Source organism: Nicotiana sylvestris, chromosome 3, assembly GCF_000393655.2.
Source record: "Nicotiana sylvestris chromosome 3, ASM39365v2, whole genome shotgun sequence".
NCBI classification, from domain to species: domain Eukaryota; kingdom Viridiplantae; phylum Streptophyta; class Magnoliopsida; order Solanales; family Solanaceae; genus Nicotiana; species Nicotiana sylvestris.
The window spans coordinates 194,489,120-194,511,056 of record NC_091059.1 but is presented as its reverse complement, the minus strand read 5'-3'; the positions used below and the strand labels follow the sequence as shown (position 1 = coordinate 194,511,056).

Here is a 21,937-nt window from a genome sequence, read left to right as displayed (position 1 = left end):
GGATAAGTGATAAGCAAACTCAGGTTTCATTTACTTGAAAAAATAAATGGTCAAGGCAAATAGTGCTATTTCTAATTTCTGTTACGGAGAAAGACTATGGTAGCTGAAACCTAGTACTCATATTTTCTCTGTCCAACATGTTACTGTTTGAAGTTAATAACACAAATCATAGTTTGGTACAAAAGTTGGACGAGACTGCAATATAAAGATGGACATCAAGACGTTCGATGATGTTGCATTCTGCATTTAATTGTCCAGAAGGTTGGTTGCAGAAGAAAGATCTTAGGGGTAATAAGTGCAGGTTTGGACGAACATCATTATACAACATCCAGAATATATCCAGACTGCTCTTATCGAGAACTTAAAGCTAATGAAAGATCCCACAACCATATTCCTGGCAGAAATTAATTTTCCGAGCTTTGTTCTTGAAAAGTGAGGTGCCACCATAAGCACCAAATCAATGGATGATAAGTTGATAACACCACAAAGTAGACAATTTATGAAGGAAAATTGCATTGAATGAATACTACTATCTTTTGTTCAGACAGTTTTCCCTAGTATGAAATTCACACTAGCCACAAGCTCCAAACTTTACAGAAGTCAGTACAACTTTAATTTACAGTTTGATCTCTCTGAATCCAACTGAAGGGAGGTGGGACACCATTGTAGCATTGATCCATCACCTGATAATCATTCTCACTGGGGTGGAGATAAGACTGCTGCTCCTTGCTATGTTGGATCATTGTACATTGCGATTTGATAGAACAGGAGCTGCCAAACGCCCAAGCCTTCCCCTCTGCCACACCCCTCCAGAGTACACTTCGTCATAAATCAATAAATACCACAGTCCTTGACAACAACTCTGAAACCCTATACCCCCCCCCCCCACCCCCAAAAAAAAAAAAAAAAAAAAAAGCTTACATCAAGACTGTGGACCTATAAGTAAGCTGCTATACAAGCAGAAGCAAGAGGGTGTACCATCTGCAAGGATGCAACACATGAATGTAGTCTGAAGCCTGCTTGGCTATACGATCCTGTCAACATAACATCCAGGCATGGTAAGCAAAACTCAATATGGAACCTGTTCAAAAGCTGGACTGTTGAGGTGAGATTGCCAGCATGGTAGTGCACATACAGCAAACTATTGGTAGGAGGATGTAGATTACAAAGGTAATGACTGTATAGAAGATCACGCTCAAAATCTCAATCTCTGATTTATTGAATTTCCCACATGGAAAATTCATGAAATAATATGTGCACAGTAGTTTTACATTGATGTGTTGAGGAATATCGATGACAAAAGGGATAAAGATCTCAGTATCTCACCCAACCGGGTTTTCAAGGAAGTCTTCTGCATGCTTTCAGAAGTGCAAACTCCTTGATGCAATTGAAGCCCTAAGAATTAAAAAAGGCCCAAAAAATGTAAATGAGTTCAACTCGGTAAATATGTATAATTAAAGTAAAGATACAATGGATCTATAATGTCTTACCAAGCTTGCCGACATTTCACTGCCTCTTGACGAACAACCCTCTTTGTATCATCAAGAGCTTTGGATAATGCTTGCAACACCTACATATGAAGAGACACATTATGAAAATCCAGGCTTCATGAGAAAGACAAGAAGAACCTCTTACACTCCTGATAAATAAGCGGCATCCATTGTTAGGCATTTAGTTGATGTTTCAGGATCTTCTGATAAAATGTTGGTGGATATTCTGATTGCTCGCACTACAAAACACCAACCTGTGTTCTCATGGGGTATATCCTTGCATACGGAAACTCTGACATGGCAGCAAGGCACTGAATTGCAGTCTCTCGAATCACCTGATAATTTAAGAAATTTCTCAAATTTAAGAAAGGTCCCAGCCTATAGTCGGAAGTGAAGGAGAGTAGTGGATTATTTTCATTAAAGTCCTATTATAACAGGCTCTTGATCAAAGAGGAATCAGGCTTCCCACATCTATCTATTTGATTCCTAGGTCACCACAATGGGGAGTTTCTTCACTTGGTTAGCAACGAGTGGAGCAATTCTGAGAGCTGACAACTTGTGAAAGAGTAGAATTCCATATATCAGTTGGTAGTTTATCTGCCAAAATCCGGACAAAGATGCGGACACATTTCCTTTACATTGTCAGGTAGTGTCTAACTTGTGGGAAAACTTTAGATGGTTTAGGCTACAATGAGTGATACCAAGCACTGTGATGCAAGCACGCTTCAGCTGGACTTTTAGAAGATGGAGGACAAGATGAAGGGCGTAAATTGTTGTTCCACTAGCACTATATGCATTGTGCTGAAAGAGAGAAATAGGAAATATTTTGCAGGGACGAGTAATTTTGTACATTTTTGAGGAATGCCACTTGTTCCTTGTTTCTTTTTGGTGCACCCACGAGTTTTATATTTATATGGAAGATTGGAAGAGAATCAAACTTCCTTGTAGGTTCTCTACTTTTTGGCATACTGCTATATGAGAGTTATCGCCTGCCATCTCAACAAAATTATTTTACCACATCACAAAATCCCAAACTTGAAAGAAACTTTTACCATCATATGGGGATAGGATGTGAGCTCAGTAAGTCGGCAGATAACTGTGGGCGCATTTTCTACAATAGCTTCTTGTCCTGCATCAGCAAAAAAAGAAGCTGGAAAATGAATGATGAAACCATTGAATCCCAAATTTAACATCAAAGCATGAAACAATAACCTGATTAACCTCAAGTTGGAGAAAGACAGGTTTAATTTGGTAAGATTTAGTAAAGAGCTTTTCGCTCGCAATTTCGAAAGCTTAGACTAGGGGTTCTCCAGATCTCTGAAAGGAAACTCATATGAGGTTCCCGGGAAATATTCAAATATGCCACTTACAATTGGTCATTAGCGCATACAAAAAAAAGAATCTTCCGTAAGTATAAAATTGGCAGCTAATGAAGCCTTTCTAGATTATTCAAGCGAATTTTTCTGCAAGCTAATTGCTTATGTCTATTAACTTCTTCACGCAACCTTGAAGATGAACATGTGCAAATATGCAAGGTACAATTAATATGCAAATCCTTAGCGGATGATGGTCCATAAGCAAATTATGATAGCCGATCTGATAAACTTTTCAGAGCTAAAAGAAACTCTCACAGAGATAAGCAAATGGTCTTACCATTTTTATCTGTTATTATTCCAGAGAGAACTATTATGACACTGTAAATTATCTCCTTATGAGAGACATCCTTGCTTAACATAAGAAAGCAATCTAAAAGTACAGGAAGGACCTGCATACAAAGATAAATATCATAAGCAATTAACCTTGGACCTGACTATCAACAATATGAGTACAAATAGTTGGTCATTGCTACTTGCTCACCTTTTTGGCATCACCAACAATAGCAGCAAGAGGAGTTTCTGATATCAGGTGTGCGAAAGCTTGATAAAGAAAACACCTGAAATCACGGGAGGATTAACTAAGGCAAACCATCTTTAAATTTGATCAGATCTACAAAAGTTTAATTCAACTCATTACAGTAAGCTCTTTTAAGATAGAAGTCCTATTATTCAATCTTTAATCAGGGAAAATGATGTAGCTACTGAAACTTCAAAAAAAAAAAAAGAAGTTACTAGTTTTATTTTAGTGAATGCAACAGAGCTTTGGAAAACATATTTTACGGGGATTCATGTGTGCTCTGACATGGATATGTTCAACATTTAACAAGGCTTTAGTGCACTTAGGATTACTTAGGATTGGGGAGAGGTGATCAAGCGGGACATGGCGCGACTTAGGATTACTGAGGACATGGCCCTAGACAGGGAATTGTGGAGGTCGAACATTAAGGTTGAAGGTTAGGGGGAAGTTGTGAATATTTCTACAGCGTACTAGAGTGAGCCTAGCCAGTTAGGAGTTAGGCTTAGGATGCTATTGGTCAGCTACTGATGCAGGGCTTTATGTGCTGGGTATTAGTTTACCTTCCATCTCGCTCGTATTTACTATATTCTCTTATATTGTTGTTATTTTGCTATTTTAGGTTCCTTTATGTTATGTTATGTATTTTATGTTATTTTATTGTGAGTCTATCGATGGTACTAATATATCGTCACTTGGTGCTTTCTTGAGTTGAGGGTCTCCTGGAAACAGCCTCTCTGCCCCTCGGGGTAGGGGTAAGGTTTGCGTACATGCTACCCTCCCCAGACCCCACTTGTGGGATTATACTGGGTTGTTGTTGTTGTTGTTGTTGTTGTTAGTGCACTTCGAAAATCCACATGAAACAACCCATACTTTTTATATCAAGTAAAATATAATTTAATTGAATAATTGGGACAACTCCCGCATACAAGAGGTATGCCAAAAAAAATAGAGAATCTACAGAAAGCACATGAAACAACCCATATGTGAGTAGAACACAAGTATTTAGGCACATGAAGATCGCACATAACATAGGTAACAAATTGAGACATACAAGATGGGCAAGCTTGAATATTGATTCTGTTTATTTTTTTTCCAGATGAGTATTGGAATTAGGCACATGATACAAGAGGTATGCCAAAATAGAGAATCTACAGAAAGCACATGAAACAACCCATATGCGAGTAGAACACAAGTATTTAGGCACATGAAGATCGCACATAACATAGGTAACAAATTGAGACATACAAGATGGGCAAGCTTGAATATTGATTCTGTTTGTTTTTTTTCCAGATGAGTATTGGAATTTAATAAATGAGAAGAAAACCCCCTCCCCCAATTTTTCTTTTTTTCCCGATAAAGTACCCCACCCACCCAAATTATGCTAGAACCACATTACCCTTTCCGCCTTTGATAAGCTGCTTCAGAACATACACTATTAACTTTGTTTTAGAAAGAACATATGCTATTTTTAACTGATAACTAGCACCCCAGGGCTCACACAGATAGTCTTCAGAGTTATTGAAATTAAATAAAAATGACTTCTTTAAGCAAGCTAATAAAAATTACTCAACAAACTAACTTAATACAAAGACCACAAAAGCATCTATTGGCGTTCTTAGGCTTCTAAATGTTTCTTGACTTTCTTCAACAAACCATGAACCAGAAGATTACAGTCTCCATCATCAACCAGATACAAAATGAGAGTATGAAGCGCGGGATACACAAAAATTTTAAAAAAGGGAAGCCCAGTGCATGAAGCATCCAGGCCACGTAGGCAGCCTAGGGTAAGCGTTAGTGGCTGATTCCACGCTCAAATCCGTGACCTATAAGTCACACGGAGACAAATTTACCGTGGCTCCAATAAGAAAAATTAAACAAATGAAATCAACTAGATTGATACGTACCGTGTAGTGGATGAGTCACATTTTACTATTGCAGATAAGAACATAGGCAACATAATGTTGAAAAACCGTTGCTTATAGAGTGGGCGAATGATTGCATGATAATTCCTGTTCAAACAAGCATCAGAGTCGCTCATAAGAATATGAAATGCATCCGCAGCTGATTTTCTGAGACAAAGCACTTCATGCTCTGCGCCATCTTTTATTTGATCCTTGAAAGGCAGCAAATTTCTATTATGTCCGCTTGAAACTAAGTAACTCAAGAAAGTCATAGTCACATCTTTTAGCTTCTCATGACCCCGCATAAGCAGACCTTTCCCTATCCATGCTAATCCAATAACAGCATGACTATTCATACTGCTTATTCTCGGGTTACCCATATTAACAGCACCACCATCATTGCACTCTTTCCCAATAATAATGTTGCACCACATCTCATTCTTGAATAACGTATCAATAACTTCTTCGAGACTACAGTTTTCTGATATATTTACAGGAAGTTTGTTAACCAAAGACCCCAGGGCCTGAGCTGACGGTAAATGACCTTCAAGGAGAGTCGTTGTCAACAACTGTAATAACAGTCTTATATTTGGTATTCGAGTTTGAGGACGCAACGCAATTACAACTGATGCGAAGAGTGAAGTAATCCATTCGTCTCGACAAGACAAACCATCAAAAGTCTGACAAAGTTGACTTTTCTCGTTAAAGCGATTGGTTCCTAGAATCAAATCCTTGGATAGGAATAAGGAGCATGTTGCCATCACATCAAAAGCTTTCCGAAGAACCTTTTCCTGGCTTTCCATTGAACAGCCTGCCACAGCTTGCTTCATTGCAGCCATTGTTGCGTCCAGAAACTCCTGAGGTAAGTATGGTATGTTAACATTTCTAGTCGAACTTGTGGGAAAATAAGATGGAAATCAAATATTTCTTCAAATAAAACAAGACATGTGAAGAGGAGGAAAAGAAAATACGCTATGCTTACATTTCCCTTTACTCCTAGACTCAAAGATGTGATATTTTCCATTTTAGCAAAAATATTAACTGCAAAATTCAAAGAGACCTCGTCTGCACCTCCATTGCAATGGAACCTGAGAGGCAACCAAAAACTACATGTCAGATCTTTGGTAAAAACATTGAAAATATTGAGAATGTTCAGTTATTCTTTGATGACGTAGGACTGTTAAGCTATTTAACTCATTTAATTACAACTGCTAGCCAAAAAATCCGATCATCTTCCAGCCTACATAGGCCGACTCCACCTGCCAAATGGATCATATAGCAGATTGTTTTGTTAGGATGTGAGACTTAACCATTTCCATGCTACAGGAAACAGTGACAACAGAAATAAAGGTCAGAAAAGAACAACTAAATACTGTATACTTTTTAGATCTCCTTTTTTCCCTTTGTTCTTTGCCCTTCCTTCCTTTCCTCTTTTATTTCTTAGTTCCTTCTTAATATTCTCGTTTGTGGGAGCATAAGTGAAAAAAGCAAGCGAAATTACATTTTTTGCTTCACCATAAGCAGGAAATGACACTGTGTGGCTTCCTTTTTCAAAGCAGAAGTTAGTGAACCAGCAAAAAACTGAGTTGCATCAAATATCACACATAAGAAAAATCAACAGAGACTACTGGCCATCCATATGAGGATGCATCACAATAGAGAATGCAGTAGGGAGAAATACCCAGAACAGAGATGGAATAGAATGGAAATCTAATAAACAAGATAAATTAAGATCGTGTACGTACCATGGAAGTACCTTAATGGAATAACATTCCAAAAGCACAGCTGTCAGTTCAGCTAACTGCAGATTTCCATGGACCTGCAATAAGATAAAGTACTTTTGTTAAGGTCAAGAAGTTAGGAAAGGGAAAAAGAGAGTTAAACAGACAGTTGGTTGGGGGGGGGGGGGCGCTCAAGAGAGAGGTTCTTCCATTTCTAGTTTAGTCATTTGCAGCAGGAGTTAATGGGAGCAAACACCTCCTAGATGTGTACTAAAAATGCCAAAGAGAGAACAATGCTCGACTCTAGTTTAGGCAGTTGCAGCAAGAGTTCATGGAAGCATACACCTAGATATGAGCTAAACAAGTCAAAGTATTAAAGTAAAAAGAGACTAGGAAGCACATGACGAGAAGAATGACGGCGCTACAAACTTGACTTAAGTATAACACAAGGATGCACATGATATTTCCTGTAATGTGGCTTCAGAATGCCCAGAATTAAACAGGTGAAGCATGCGGTGAATTAATAATGGCCTAGAGGTTTCAAATAGTACACGTACAAAAATCTCAGATAAGTTGGCAGATATAGTCTTCTCCAATTGGCTTGCAGCAGCAAGCATGAAACTCTTCCTGGTCATTCCAATGTCAAAAATGGCCTGTATCTTGAGTGATAGCGGCATATTTAAGTCACCCGAAGAAATTAGAGAAACAATCTTTTGCATGACAATACTGTTAAAGCTAGCTGCCTTTACATCCTCGTCATACTTATTGACAAACAAGCTGATTTCCACTAAAACTTTCAACGCTGCCTTCCATAGAAATGTCTTGTTGAAATCAGATTCAATGATTGACATCAAAGTCAGCAGGATTTTCTCATACATGAACTTTGACGCTGAAATAAAGCTTCCAGGAAATGTAGCCAAGATCTCCAAACCTTTAACTATAAATTGCGCACAAAAAAAAAAGAATGTTTCAGTCAAAAGCAAGTAAATTACACTTTACAAAACACGATGAGCACAGAAGACACTCGCATTCCCTATGACGTTAACAGGATCCAAACGATCCTAAGACAAAGCGTGGGCAATTTTAAACTATGAATAGCTCGTGGCCTACCATCATAAAACCTTTTTTGGGAGAATGCAGATTGGAGCTATGGGAAACTTGACAGGAAAAGTACGACCATATTACCTATAGTACTAAGACTAAAGAAGACAGCTTAGTTCCAGAACAAATTCATTTGTCAAGGAGAAGTATTTACCTGCTGCATAAACATAAGCATTCCAAGTGATTTCAGCACAACTTGCTCGAATGAGACAAAAGAAAACATTGCATAATGATGTGGAGAAACTATGAAGTATCTGGCACCAAGTGTCATGTGATAGATCCGGAGCTGAAGCGACTTTATCGGAGCTGACTACCAGCTGTCTGCATGCAGCAAGGAGTTCGACACAAAGATACAAGGCTCCGAAGTTAAATTTTGCATCCAAAGCTGAATGAATAGCCTCGGGGGAATTTTCAACCGAGAACCTTAAAGCATCCACCAACCGAGGAAAGAAACTTTCAAAAACTTTATTGCAGGAAGACCCAGAAGATTTAACACAAACAGAAAGAATACGAGCAACTGCATGTAATCTCTGCTTGTATTCAGAAGAAAGACTATTGAAATCGTTGAACTGGGAAAAGGACTTTAGAAATGTGCTTATGTCCCCATCACCCAGAATCAAATTTAAGAATGACGCATTATGCTGCTGAACAAGCACCTGGAGAAGTTCATGGGCCTGCGCCATAATTTCACTCTCATGAAAACCTATTCCATCTATTGTATAGGAATCCACTGACAAAATGGAGTGCGGACAAGTAAATATTGCATTTTTCAATGCAGACCAAAGGGATTCGGTGTATTTTTCCATTCTATCTCCTCCATATTTCAATGTGCAGTAGCTAAGGTACTTAAAAGATTCCACCTGTAGCACAAGAATCAATGAAAATATAATACATTCAATCCAAATGCTAATATGGTAAAACTAATAGAAATAGTTGGAACTTACCTTTGCTGATGGCAGAGAAGAAGATATTTTTTCAAGAAGTAATGGAATGGCTGAGGGTTCAAAAAGTGGCGTGGAAGCAAACGCCAGCTAGAAGACAGCAAAGTATGTTAGAATCTAATTAAAAACCAATAAGAGGAATATGGAATATAATAGGAATATGAAAAACGATAAGAATGTGAAAATGAATAGCAAGATATTCTTATTGACTCTTTGAACGAAGACACCAGAGCAAACTATTGCACCCCCAACATAATTAGTTGATAAGACTTCCTTATGTATGGGAATAGGCTCTTAAGTTTAACATTTGGAAAGCATGTATCATCTGTTCAAATTCAAGAACTTCGCACCTAAAATCTAAAGGCCAAAAGATTCGGGTTTCAACAATCAACCCAACTAAAGGTTAAAAGATCCAGGTTTCAACAATCAACCCAACTAAAATCCTCTCAACCACTTGATAACTGGAGAGTCTAGGACTGGCATGAAATGCCTCCCCATAACAAGGAAACTGTTGATGGACCAGGTTGTCCATCCGGACAGTTAGAAGAAGATGCCAAAATTATAAATGTTAAGACTAAGCTGATCAATTCATTACATATTAATTTTTTTAATGGAGACCATCTCAAGCTTCAAACCAGCTTCCTTCTTTTTTGGGATAAAGTAATAATTTTAGTATCAAACTTCTTACACTGAAAGAAAGAGAATATTTATCATCCAGGCACTAAAGAATACACCTCCCGTGGAAGCATCCTAGGGAAGCGAGATAATACATAAGCACCTACAATCAATTCACAATGAGCATAGAGATTGAATCAGAAAGTCTTATGGCTTTCTCCTATGCCAAGTCACATTACTTTTTTAAAAAGACCCATAGAAAGTACGTTTTTTTAAGGTCTAGAAAAGTTATAAGCTTCAAACAATGCATACATTGTTCAGTTAAATTCCTCTTTTTCCGATAGGTACAACTGCTTAGTAAGTCCGTAAGAATTTATTTTGTTTTCTGATTAGGTGGAGCAAAGCTACTCATTTGCATATGCATAACTTTATACATGCTACTTCAGCAATAAAGGCATATCAGAAAACTATACGTTACATATGTTGTGGACCAGAATGAGCCTTCCCCAGAATTAAGCTGCAAACTCTAATGTTGCTAACCTCTTATAGAAAAGTTGGAAGAAGAGACGTCTATTCTCGACTAGAGATAAAAATACCAGCTTTTTCTAACCAAACCATAAATAAAGAATTAACATGTTAACCAAAGTGATGCAAACTCAACTCAGCATATAATATCTACATTTTCTTGAAATTCACAAAATCACGAACAGTCAATCTTTTGGGATCTCGGAGGATCCTATGTGGCTTCTGCTCCATTAATGGATTAACTTGTTAGTTATTTTTATCATGAAGATAAAAATCATAATATTCTCTATAAAAGAAGCTTTAGAAAAGGTATAAATGCATTAAAAGAAATTGGCATACCATTAGGGCTCTTGAGAGTTCCTCCCTCTTTACATCAATTTCATCACCTTTAGGCTGGGTATTCCAAAGAGCAAGACAAAAATAAATTGTCAAGTAAAGGAGAGAGAACAATAATGACTTGGAATTACTTATCAAAAGAATAAAAGACTGTAGTTTATTAGAACCTGCTAAATTAGCTACCTTCGCATAAGTCTAAGGCTATTAATCATGAAATCATTGCTTATACTTTCCCTAGAAGGGTAGGAAAATTATTCTTGAATGGTATCACCAAACCCGAAGAGAATAAATAAGGTATACAAGCAATATAGGACGTTGTGCAATTCTAAAGTTCATTATCAACCCAACCCATACTTTCTTGTCCCACAACATATATAGCGAGGTTAAAAGCTAGTCCATCGCTTCTCTTTCCGTTTCTTTCATAGCAATTCAGTTAGAGATGATATATCAAATGTTGCCTTCAGCCCTTCATGGTTGCAGATCATTTTCTCATTGATGTCGGACGAGATAGCAGTATCACATGTTTACTTAATTATCAATTCATAACAAGGATTAGAGCTTTCCAAGGGAATCTATTAAAAATATCTTCATTGAATCTTGAAGCGACCAGCATAGTCAGATACATATTTCCTAAATTCAGAAGAAGAAAAAAAACACAAGTAAAGAGCAGAGATACAGTATAATTCAATGATCTCACATGGGTAAAATGGATAGGAAAGTAACATCCCAAAATATCGAACAGATCCCCTGCAAAATTCGCCAATGGGCCAGAAGATTCGGGAAATAATTGTGCCAGAACTTCAACTACACGAAATATGAGCATCAAGCATTGTGGGTCCTTTTCACCATCAATAGCTTCACAGATTCCATATACAAGATCATCACCCTAGGAAGCCACAATCCAAGATTAAAATTAAACAAGTAGAGGACTAAAAAGCAACCAAATACATAGGAAAAGGAAGTAATAGGCTTCTGAAAAAGAAACTAGATATTGTAGTCAAAATAATGACAAATGGGGTGTCGGAGACCTCTATATAAGAAGGGTATAACATATTTTTTTTATTGGTATTTGGTAAGTGTTATAGTGTGACACTGGTACTCCATGTGAAGGTGGTGTTTCAGTTTAACTGCGCACCGAATTTAAGAAATTAAATAAGACTTTTCATATGTGAGCCATATATGCGAAGTACGAAATTATCCTTTTAGATGAGTGGTGCTGAGGGTTACACGTGTCTTTTCATTTTCTCTCCTTATAAAAAAATGAACTTTTATATGAATTGGGCCCCAACAAGTCATGACATTACGGGTAAAATGGGAATGCTAAGATTAAATAGTTTCAAAAAGAGAAAGATATCATTCTTTTAGGAACAAGATTCAGAGGGCAAGTGTGTCACATAAAATGGGACAGAGGGAGTATAACATATTGGCACCACATATCTACATGGCTGCATGTCTCTCAAGTGAAGAATTGCAATCTTTGCAAAGTATACCATTATAAAGCCACTCGGCCTAATTGCAAGAATTCAAGAAACTAGCTTTATAAGGGTGACATAAAATTAAAGTAGCTAGAGCTAGAAACAAAGATGCATAAGACATTGAACGCCAAAATTTTCTTTTGTTTCTTTAGTATTTTGGTGTAAAGATGAAACACCAACTTGTCTACATAGCTAGTCCAGCTCCTAGGAGGCTTATAGCCTGTTTGGCCAAGCTTCTCACCATGCCAAAAGTAATTCTTTTTTTTTTCAAAAAAGCGTTTTTTTCCACAATTTGAGGTGTTTGGCCAACCTTTTTTTTTTTGGGAAAAAAGTATTTTTGGCTAGAAGCAGAAGCAGTTTTCAAGAAACAGAAAAAAGTAGCTTCTCTCCAGAAACATTTTTGACTTTTCTTCCTACCAAAAATACCCTTTGCAAAATATTATATATACCAAAATAACCTTACTTAGATTAAACTATTAAGTAATATAAAATGACTTTTGGGATGAACTTTCATATTTATTGAATGATTTTTTGATATATTTAAATTATCTTGAAAGAATAAAGTACTTTTCAATTTTATTTTATACTTTACTTAAATAAAATAAAAAACTTAATTATTATCTTTAATAATAAATATTTGTAATTATTTATATACTTATATAATATTAATTTTTAAGCAAATCTCTTCATGTCCTTATTTGTAATTTGACACTTAGCATTTTTTGAAAAGCTTGGCCAAATACAAATTATTGTTCAAAAGTGCTTTTCAAATTGATTAGCCAAACACAAATTGTTTTTCTCCAAAAGTACTTTTTGAAAAGCACTTTTGAAAAAAGCACTTCTCAAAATAAGCCGATTTTTCCAGCTTGGCCAAACATGCTACTCCCTCTGTTCCAATTTATGTGAACTTGTTTGACTGGACACGGAGTGTAAGAAAAAATAAAGATTTTTGAAATTTGTGGTCCTAAACAAGTCAAAAGGGGGGCCCGGAGTATTTGTGTGGTTATAAATTTGTCACGGGCTTAACTCCAGTAAGCTATGTGCGGACAACTAGACTGCCTTTATGCTGCTCCTAGCTTCAGTCCTAACCAAGAAATAAGCACAAATTCGTGCTTAAGGAATGGCAAGCGCACAATACACAAGGCTGGGAAGATAATGAAGCAAAAGACACACAAGAGTTTGGAGGACAAGGCCAATTTTCGGATTTACTTGATATACAAAAGTAAGTATAAGCTAAGTATGTAAGATCTGCCTTCTAACAAGGCCTAAGCATATCTATTTATACACAAAAATGTCCATTGATGGGTATTGCTGGCAGTGGACCCGTCCAGCTGTGTGGCACAGCTTTCTGCTAGTACTAAGTGACTTCCATCATTACGCTGACAAAGAATTGTGAAGGAACATCAGGCAGAGGGGCCTCATGTGTGGACTTGTGAGCTTAGCTTGGGATCAGCTAGGAGAGCAAGGGTTCGTTGGCCTAGGCGTGCAGTTGTGGGGCGACACTGCACTATGCGGGATGGAAGTATGTCGCGAGGGCTATGTTTGGCGATGCCATAAGACAAAGATAGGCAAGCCACTAAAGACGCACATGACAAAGGCTAAGGACTAAAGGCTGCCCTACTCGGCGAAGCACAAGCCAAGTGCGGATGCACGAGGCGAGTGTCAAGCTTGAGGATTACACTGCACGCAAAAGCAATGCTCAGTGCTAGGCGAGGGACGTAAATGTCCTTAGCCAACCCCGGGTGTGCGCAAGGATAAGATCCAGCAGATGAGAAGCGCCACAGCCAGTCAAGGCTATGAGCCTAGACATCATACGGGCGGCACAGTTGGAGTAAGCCTCTTAAGCAAGCTCCACCACAGGCACAGGATCGTGCTAGAAAACCTGGGAAAAGCAAAGGCTTGCCTTTAGTGCAGGGTGACTACAGGCGCCGCACGGGCAATTTGGTACCGCTTACGTCCGGAATAAGGTCGGCCCGTGACACGTTCTTATTAAGGATAGAATTGTAAGTTTAAACTAAATTGTTTCCAAATTTAGAAATGAGTCATTCTTTTTGGAACGAACCAAAAAGGAAATAGGTTCACATAAACTGGAACGGAGGGAGTGTTAGTTATTGTTACAAGAAAAAATAACACCATCTTGGATTAGTTATTAGTGAACTTTTTCGATTTATCCAAATAAAAAATAACAAGCATCCAAGGGTGTGGTCTAGTGGTTAATGAAGTAGGTTGAGAAATGAGAACCAAAGGTCTCGGGTTTAAATCCTAGCGGATGCAAAAACACTAGGTGATTTCTTCTCAGCCGTCCAAGCCTTGATGGACAGAATTACCCGGTACCTGTGCAGCTGTGCTGGTGAGAGGTAGCAAGTACCTCGTAGAATTAGACGAGCTGACCACAAGCTGGCCCAGACATCACGGTTTTTAAAAAAAACAACAAAAAAAGAGGTACACCGAGAGCTAGTAGTTACTTATAATGTTTTGTTGCTTGCCCCAGGACAAATCAATGAAGATACTATCAAACAGTAAACCATGCTGAAATTATCACATAGATGAAACATAATTAACTGAAAAGAATTAAAAGCTATTACCAGTGACAAAAGGGCATCCGGATAACAATCCAATAGGCATTCCAATAGTTGAAGACAAAGCTGCAAGAATAAGACAGTAAATTCACCTACTAGCTGAAGATACTATCAACAGAATATCTGTGTCATTCCAATTTTATCGGATTTCTCCGCAGGGACGAAGATACTATCAACAGACGCAGAAACAACAGTTTATTTGTCCGTGTACAATCATTTTACCTTCCTGTCTTGCAGTCCCAATAACTGCACCTGCAGGTTTTGCAGATAAGACTGCGCAACGGCCTTTGCTTGACTTTTATTGATCATGCCAGCATCACTTTTCCTCCTTAGAAGAGCCAAACAACCAACAAGGGCACCATGCAACGCTTTCCAGTCTGCCTGATACAAGTACAGTATCATCTAGTCAGAGAACATTAGATGATAACCAATTAAAAGAACAGAGGTCTTACATGGTGCATATAGCTGTTAAATTTTTACAAAATGTTGGACTGGATTAAACAAGCAGATATTCTGCTGGAAGTTCAAGTCGATAAGGACAAGCATCAAGAAGGATCAGAAAAAATTCAGTAATGCATCCACTTTCAAATGGGCAAGTAGGAGTACTTTTAGTATGTGGATCCATTAAATTATGCAATTAATATGTTGCACACAGACTGATGTTCAGGAGAGTATTAACGCTTCCGGTGTAAGTTAAAGAGGAATGAGAAAGTTGTATTAGCAGTATTGTTAGGAGATTGTAACATCATTGGGAAACAAAAGCAATTTCCAATCTGCTGAAGAATCTCTATGGTAGTAAAGTAGGAAGACTTAGAGCTGATAGGATTGTTACATGGGAGCAGCAAGCTGATTTATCTTCTAGTAATTAGTCAAATCTACAACAGATGATTGAAAGCATGTTCCCTATGAGAGTTGTGTCCGTCAATTACAAAGCAACACATGAACTTAATACTAAAGGATAATTTGGAGAAAAATGGAGTCATAAATTTTGCATGCATTGAGAAAGACAATACACAGTGGCAAACACAACTAACTAGGCAAAAACAGAAAAGATGAAAAGTAACTCAAACAAACATCGTAGAGGTGTAAAAGTATGCAGAAGAAAAACAATTTAATTGACCGCATTGAGTTCCAAAAAGCAAAATAGCTGTGCACAAAGCACCTTGTCTTTCTATGACAAATTCCTGATCCTAAAATGTTTGCTCACCAGCCTCTCTGTGAAGAATTCCACTAAGCTGCTTATTGCAGTATCACCCAAGGGCTTCGATATTAGTCGCATCAATAGTTCTCCAAGTAAGAGGATACCTGCAAGATAACAGGTTATCTAGCATAGAGAAAACATAGGGAGAGAAAGAGGGGTAAAATAAAATAGGGAGAAAATATTAATATTATCAAAGACAAAAAGGAGAAAGAGTGTTTAGACCTGTTGGAGCTTTCAACATAGTTTTGCAAAGGGAAAAGGGCCAAATTTATACCTCTACTTTAGTTAATTAGTCACGTTTATCCCTTGTTCTACTATCCGTACAAATTCGTCCCCACCGTTAAGATGGTAGACAAAATTGTCCCTACCCCTAACAGAAGTCCACCGTAGCACCGGGACCCTTCTCTTCAACTGCCAACTAGGCAAATTTTGAACCTAACTTTAAAAGACCCGCCCGACCCTACTATCCATGACCCTATTTGAACCCTTCCACAGATCTTATTGGGGGACCTTCTGGCTTTGGGAAGAGATCTTAATGAAATTTATGGTGATGCAATCTGCAATAGAACGAGACTCCATACCCATCACCCGAGAACCCACCATAAACAAAATTAATAGCAGAATAACTTAAATAACACTTACAAAACCAAATTTCTAAAAAATTTGCCACCCAATCAGACATAAACCCGTAGATACAATGATAAAGAAAAATAAATTAACCCCTTTTCATTTGGTTGTTGCCAAATTTGTTAACGAGAAGTTTGTTCATGGTGAATCATAGTGGCATCTATTGGAAATCTATCTGCAATTGTGGTGGCTTGGGTAAAAGAACTTGGTGGACTGGTGAAGCAGCACCTGTTTTGACGAAGGTGAAGGAAGTGTGGGGGGTAGGCGTTGGTGACTACAACTTTTTATATGGTTTTTCATCATTAGATATATAAATCTTCAAGTTCTTTATGTTCATGTTTGCAGATCTGAGATACTTCCAGATTAAGGTACCTTAGTTGGAGTACGCTAAAGCTTTTGAGTTGGTGATCGCTAACTCGTGTTACCCAAAGAAGGCGGAGCACCTGATAACTTTTCGGAGTACGGTGGCCAAGATCCAGATTGATTATCTACTTCTCCGGAAATGTGATAGAGGTTTATGCACGGATTGCAAGGTCATCCCGAGTGAGAATCTTACGACCCAGCATATGCTTTTGATTACGGACTTAGAGATACGGTGGACGAGGAAGAAGAGGGCTATGTCTGGTATACCTAGTGGGTCAGGTGGGGTGCATTGACTAAGGACAAGGCCCAGGAGTTAGGGGAGAAGTTGCTGGTTATGGGGGCCTGGAGGAGTAGCGGGGACGCGAGTTGTATGTGGTCTATAACAGCAAATTGTATTAGAGAGGCGACGAGAGAGGTGTTAGGAGTCTCAAAGGGTTTTTCTGGTGGCCATAAAGGGGACTGGTGGTGGAACAAAGAGGTTCAAGGGAAAGTGGAAGCCAAGAAAGCAGCATATTTGAAGCTAGTAGAGAGTATAGACGAGGGGCAGAAGAGTGCTAACAGGGAGGGGTATAAGAAGGCTAGGAAGGAGGTGAAGTTGGCGGTTGCTGCGGCTAAGACCGCGGCATTTAGTCGTTTATACGAAGAAATTGGGGATAAAGGCGGGAACAAGAAGTTGTACAGGCTGCCGAAGGTGAGGGAGCGGAAGGTCCAGGATCTGGACCAAGTGAGGTGCATAAAAGACGAGGAGGGTAGAGTTTTATTAGAGGGGGCACAAATTAGGCAGAGATGGTAGTCTTACTTCCATAAACTATTGAATGAAGAGGGAGATAAGAGCATTGTGCTGGGGGAGTTAGAGACGGGAGCGAGATTTTAGGTACTGTAGACGCATACGAGTGGGGGAGGTTGTAGGGGCTATACGTAGGATGAGTAGGGGTAGAGTGACTGGGCCGGACGAGATCCCGGTGGAATTCTAGAAGAGCGTGGGTAAGGAGGGCTTGGAATGGCTTGCTAGGTTGTTTAACATCATTTTTAGGACAAAGAAGATGCCCGAAGATTGGAGGCGGGGTATGATGATCCCGTTGTACAAGAAAAGGGGGATGTCCAAAACTGCAACAACTATAGGGGTATCAAGTTGTTAAGTCACACGATGAAAGTGTGGGAGGGGGTGATTGAAGGGAGGTTGAGCAGGAGGGTGTCCATTTCCGACCAGTTTGGTTTCATGCCGGGACGGTCGACTACTGAGGCTATTCACATTGTGAGGAGATTGGTGGAGCAGTATAGGGCAGTGAAGAAGGATTTGCATATGGTGTTCATTGACCAGGAGAAAGCCTATGACAAAGTCCCGAAAGATATTTTACGGAGATGTTTGGAGGCTAGAGGAGTGTTTGTAGCATATATTAGAGTGATTCATGACATGTATAATGGAGCTAAGACACGGGTTAGGACAGCAGGAGGAGACTCTGACTACTTTCCAGTTGAGATGGGTTGCATCACGGATCAGCACTTAGCCCGTTTTTGTTTTCTCTGGCGATGGATTCTTTGACGCGACACATTCAAGGGGAGGTGCCTTGGTGCTTGTTATTTGCGGACGACATAGTCCTGATTGATGAGGCGCGAGGTGGCGTTAATGAAAGGCTAGAGGTCTGGAGACATACTCTGGAGTCTAAGGGTTTCATGTTGAGCAGGACCAAGACAGAACACTTGGAGTGCAAGTTCAGCGGTGTTACCCACGAGGCGGACGGGGATGTGAGCTCTATACGCAAATCATTCCCAGGAGAGAGTTTCAAGTATCTGGGGTCTATAATTCAGAAGGATGGGGAGATAGATGGGGATGTCACACACCGTATCGGAGCAGGGTGGATGAAGTGGAGGCTCGCTTCCGGTGTCTTGTGTGATAAAAATGTGCCGTTGAGATTTAAGGGTAGGTTCTACAAGGTAGTGGTTAGACCGACTATGTTGTATGGGGCAGAGTGTTGGCCAGTCAAAAACTTCCATGTCCGGCAGATGAAAGTAGCGGAAATGAGGACGTTGAGATGGATGTGTGGGCATACTAGGTTGGATAGAATTAGGAATGAAGTTATTTGGGACAAGGTGGGAGTGGCCCCTATGGAGGCAAAGATGCGTGAGGCGAGGTTGAGATAGTTCGGGCATGTTAAGAGGAGAAGCACAGATGCCTCAGTCAGGAGATGTGAGAGGTTGGCCTTGGGAGGTGAGAGGAGGGGTAGAGGTAGGCCAAAAAAGTCTTGGGGAGAGGTGATCATGCGGGACATGGCGCAGTTTGAGCTAACCGAGGACATGACCCTAGATAGAAGGGTGTGGAGGTTGAAGATTAGGATAGAAGGTTAGTAGATAGTCGTGTGTTTCCCTCTGTCTTCTCTAGTTCGATAGTATTAGTGCTAGTACGGTACCCTTTTTTCTTTAATTTGCTATATTCGCATGTCTTGTTCCGTTATTACTTGCCATCGGTAATTCCGTAGCTTGCTAGCAGTACTTTGTTCATATTCTCGTTTGCTGCCTTGGATTTAGTTTTCAAAATATATTGTCTTGCTATTACTTGTTATCGATACCTCTTTCATATTCTCTGTTACTTCTTCGATTTAGTTTTCTAGTTATTTGTCTTGCTATTACTTGCTATCAGGCTTTTTTCACCTTCTTTAGCCGAGGGTCTATCGGAAACAGTCTTTCTACCCTTCCAGGGTAGGGGTAAAGTTGCGTACATCCTACCCTCCCCAGACCCCACTTGTGGGATTATATTGGGTGGTGGTTGTTATTTATTTATTTTTCTGATCTTCAACTCTTCACAAAATTAAAAATAATTACGCGGCTTAAAGGTCTGTAATTTTGAATTGATCTCGATTCATCTATTAAGCACTTAAAATTTGTAAACACCACAATGTTAATTAGCACCCTTTATCTGGTAAATTGGCACTATTCAGTTATAAAGGCAGTTTAATATGATTCCATAACCATTTTCATTTCATAACCACCCCAAGTATCAGTTTTTTTTCAGATCCAATTTAAATCGAGTCATGGATAGGAGGGTCATAGCGGATCTTTTAAAATTGGGTTCAAGATTTGCCTAGTTGGCAGTTTAAGAGAAGGGTGTCGATGCCATGATGGACTTCTGTTAAGGTTAGGGACAATTTTGTCTACGATCTTAATGGTGGGGATGAATTTGGACGGATAGTATAACTAGGGATAAATGTGGCTAATTAATTAAAGTATAGGGACAAATCTGGCCTTTTTTTCCTTTTGCAAATAAGCAACGGACTTTAATGAAAAAGGCGCAAATGAAAGAAAAAAAACATATGAATTTCAAGAGTACTAACTACAACAACAAACCCAGTGCAACCCACACGTGGGGTCTGGGGAGGGTAATGTGTACGCAGATCTTACCCCTACCTTATGAAAGAAGAGAGGATGTTTCCGATAGACCCTCGGCTCAAAAACAGTGAAAAGGACTTCAAGAGTACTAACCATAAAGACAAATAACAATCACATGGAAAAATGATTTTATAAACTATAACAAAGTGAAAAAGTTATTGTTTGGTGCTTTAGTCATCATCCTACCAAAGTGAAAGATAAGTTCTATAGAAGAGTTATAACACCAGCAATATTATATGGAAAAAAATGCTAAGGTCCAACACCTCCACGAGATGAGTGCCGCAGGACCAGTTCCCCCAACTCTTTTTCGTATTGACGGAGTGGTCGGCATGGTTTATGGGGTTTTGCAGGTATCTCATCTCCACTGGTCAATATAAACTCTTCTGAGCAAGAGGATGGTACATCTTCCCTCAGTTGCTCTTTCTAATAAAATTTTCTCTACATATTAAAAGCAGTATATTATACATGCAGCACTCTTAAGAATCCCTATCCAAACACCGACATCAAAATATGCAGAATAATGTCTAAAGATTAACAACTAGTCGTACTATCAAAATGTTCAAACTCAATGCACTCTGAAATCCCCCTTCTACCTCTTTGGTGTCTCAGTGCTGCCCCACATTCAAAGAACAATGGCACAAGGCAGCAAGAACTGTAAAGCAACTAAATGATATATCGAACTCTAAATTGATTGAAATGTTAATAAAATCATTTATCTCATCCAAAAAAAAAATGGTTTTTATAATAAAAATACAACTATTCTTTGTCAATGAATAATTCACCCCTTCTCAAAAGAAAAATTTCAATTCATAAATTTTTCAGATATTCCAGCAAAAATCCTAAAATAGCCAAATCAACCCCTGTACCAACATTTGCACTTCTAAGAGACACTTGTTTTTTTTCCCCTTCAACAAATACTTCAATTGTAAAACTTAAGATAACAATAACCAAAAGATGAATACTATCAAGACAAAAAGAAAAAGATACCTCTTGAACGAATGATATTATCTGTAGTGGTCAAATACATCTCCATTTCTCTAACCTATGTGTATCATACCCACCAAATTTTAGCAAGGCAAAACAGTAAGTTTAACAAATAGCAGAAGAAATAAAAAACTTGAATAGTAACTCACCAAGACTTCTAAAGTTAACAGGTCATTTTTCAGAAGAAGAGCAATTGCATCAATGCTTGCCGCCTACAAAACGCAATTAAATGATTGAGCAGACAAGAATTCAATGACTTCTTATTATTGCGTGAATTGAAAGTTGAGAGAAAGAAAGAAAGGAGAAAGGGACCTGCTGTGCCGGAGAGCTGGAAGAGCTAACGTAAGACTCAATGTGATTGACATACTCAATTGTAGGAGTCGCTGCCATGGCAAGAGAGAGATGATTTTAGGACAAAGTTAATCGGAGGGTTTAAGGTCCGGCGAGGGTTTATGAAATAGTATCAAAGTAAATGAAGACTGAGCGTTGGAGTAAACTGTTGGAGTAGAAAAAGCCAAGATACGCGCACTTTTATACGTATAGGATGCTGCTAAACGACCACACTAATGTGGCCCGACTGTGGCCACAGTAGTGAAATTACATCAACGACCTCTTTCCTATTTGGCCCTACAATTTTCCCTCCAAAACGGAATATTAAGCTAGCATTTGCATATAGATTTAGTTGAAACTTAAAAAAAAAAAAATTGAAGTAATTTTGAAAAATAATTTTTGGAAGTTGAAATTATGTTTGGACATGTATTTTATTGAAAAAAAATTGAAGTTTTATGAGTGGGAGAACAA

The 21,937-nt window shown here is 38.7% G+C and overlaps 1 protein-coding gene across 3 annotated transcripts; it reads right to left on the bottom strand.

The window, feature by feature from the left end:
* Positions 1–489: 489 nt before the first annotated feature.
* On the bottom strand, positions 490–21,627 carry LOC104234835 (MMS19 nucleotide excision repair protein homolog). 3 transcript variants are annotated; one of them, XR_011406305.1, is made up of 22 exons: positions 21,449–21,627; positions 21,286–21,348; positions 21,140–21,194; positions 15,785–15,882; positions 14,800–14,958; positions 14,584–14,643; positions 11,221–11,409; positions 10,527–10,580; positions 9,051–9,137; positions 8,261–8,966; positions 7,563–7,942; positions 7,030–7,103; positions 6,267–6,372; positions 5,288–6,141; positions 3,348–3,423; positions 3,144–3,255; positions 2,543–2,619; positions 1,745–1,825; positions 1,491–1,570; positions 1,327–1,395; positions 979–1,034; positions 490–870 (listed from the first exon to the last, which is right to left on the bottom strand). XR_011406305.1 is itself a non-coding variant. In XM_009788472.2 (21 exons), exons 1-20 carry the CDS (start codon positions 21,524–21,526, stop codon positions 1,362–1,364), a joined length of 3,423 nt encoding a protein of 1,140 aa, XP_009786774.1. In that variant the 5' UTR covers positions 21,527–21,627; the 3' UTR covers positions 914–1,034; positions 1,327–1,361. The 3 variants fall into 3 exon arrangements, 1 of the variants encoding a protein (XP_009786774.1); XM_009788472.2 differs by lacking the exon at positions 490–870 and having other exon boundaries at positions 914–1,034; XR_011406306.1 differs by lacking the exons at positions 21,286–21,348; positions 21,449–21,627 and having other exon boundaries at positions 14,800–14,954; positions 21,140–21,151.
* Between the last annotated feature and the right edge of the window lie 310 nt (positions 21,628–21,937).

Bases quoted from the DNA above. Each gene is read 5' to 3' on its own strand.
- LOC104234835 (XM_009788472.2), bottom strand. From the start codon at position 21,526: ATGGCAGCGACTCCTACAATTGAGTATGTCAATCACATTGAGTCTTAC. The intron at 8,967-9,050 runs GTAAGTTCCAAC...CTTGTGCTACAG, and splicing joins CTTCTCTGCCATCAGCAAAG to GTGGAATCTTTTAAGTACCT. The intron at 6,142-6,266 runs GTAAGCATAGCG...TACTTACCTCAG, and splicing joins GTCTAGGAGTAAAGGGAAAT to GAGTTTCTGGACGCAACAAT.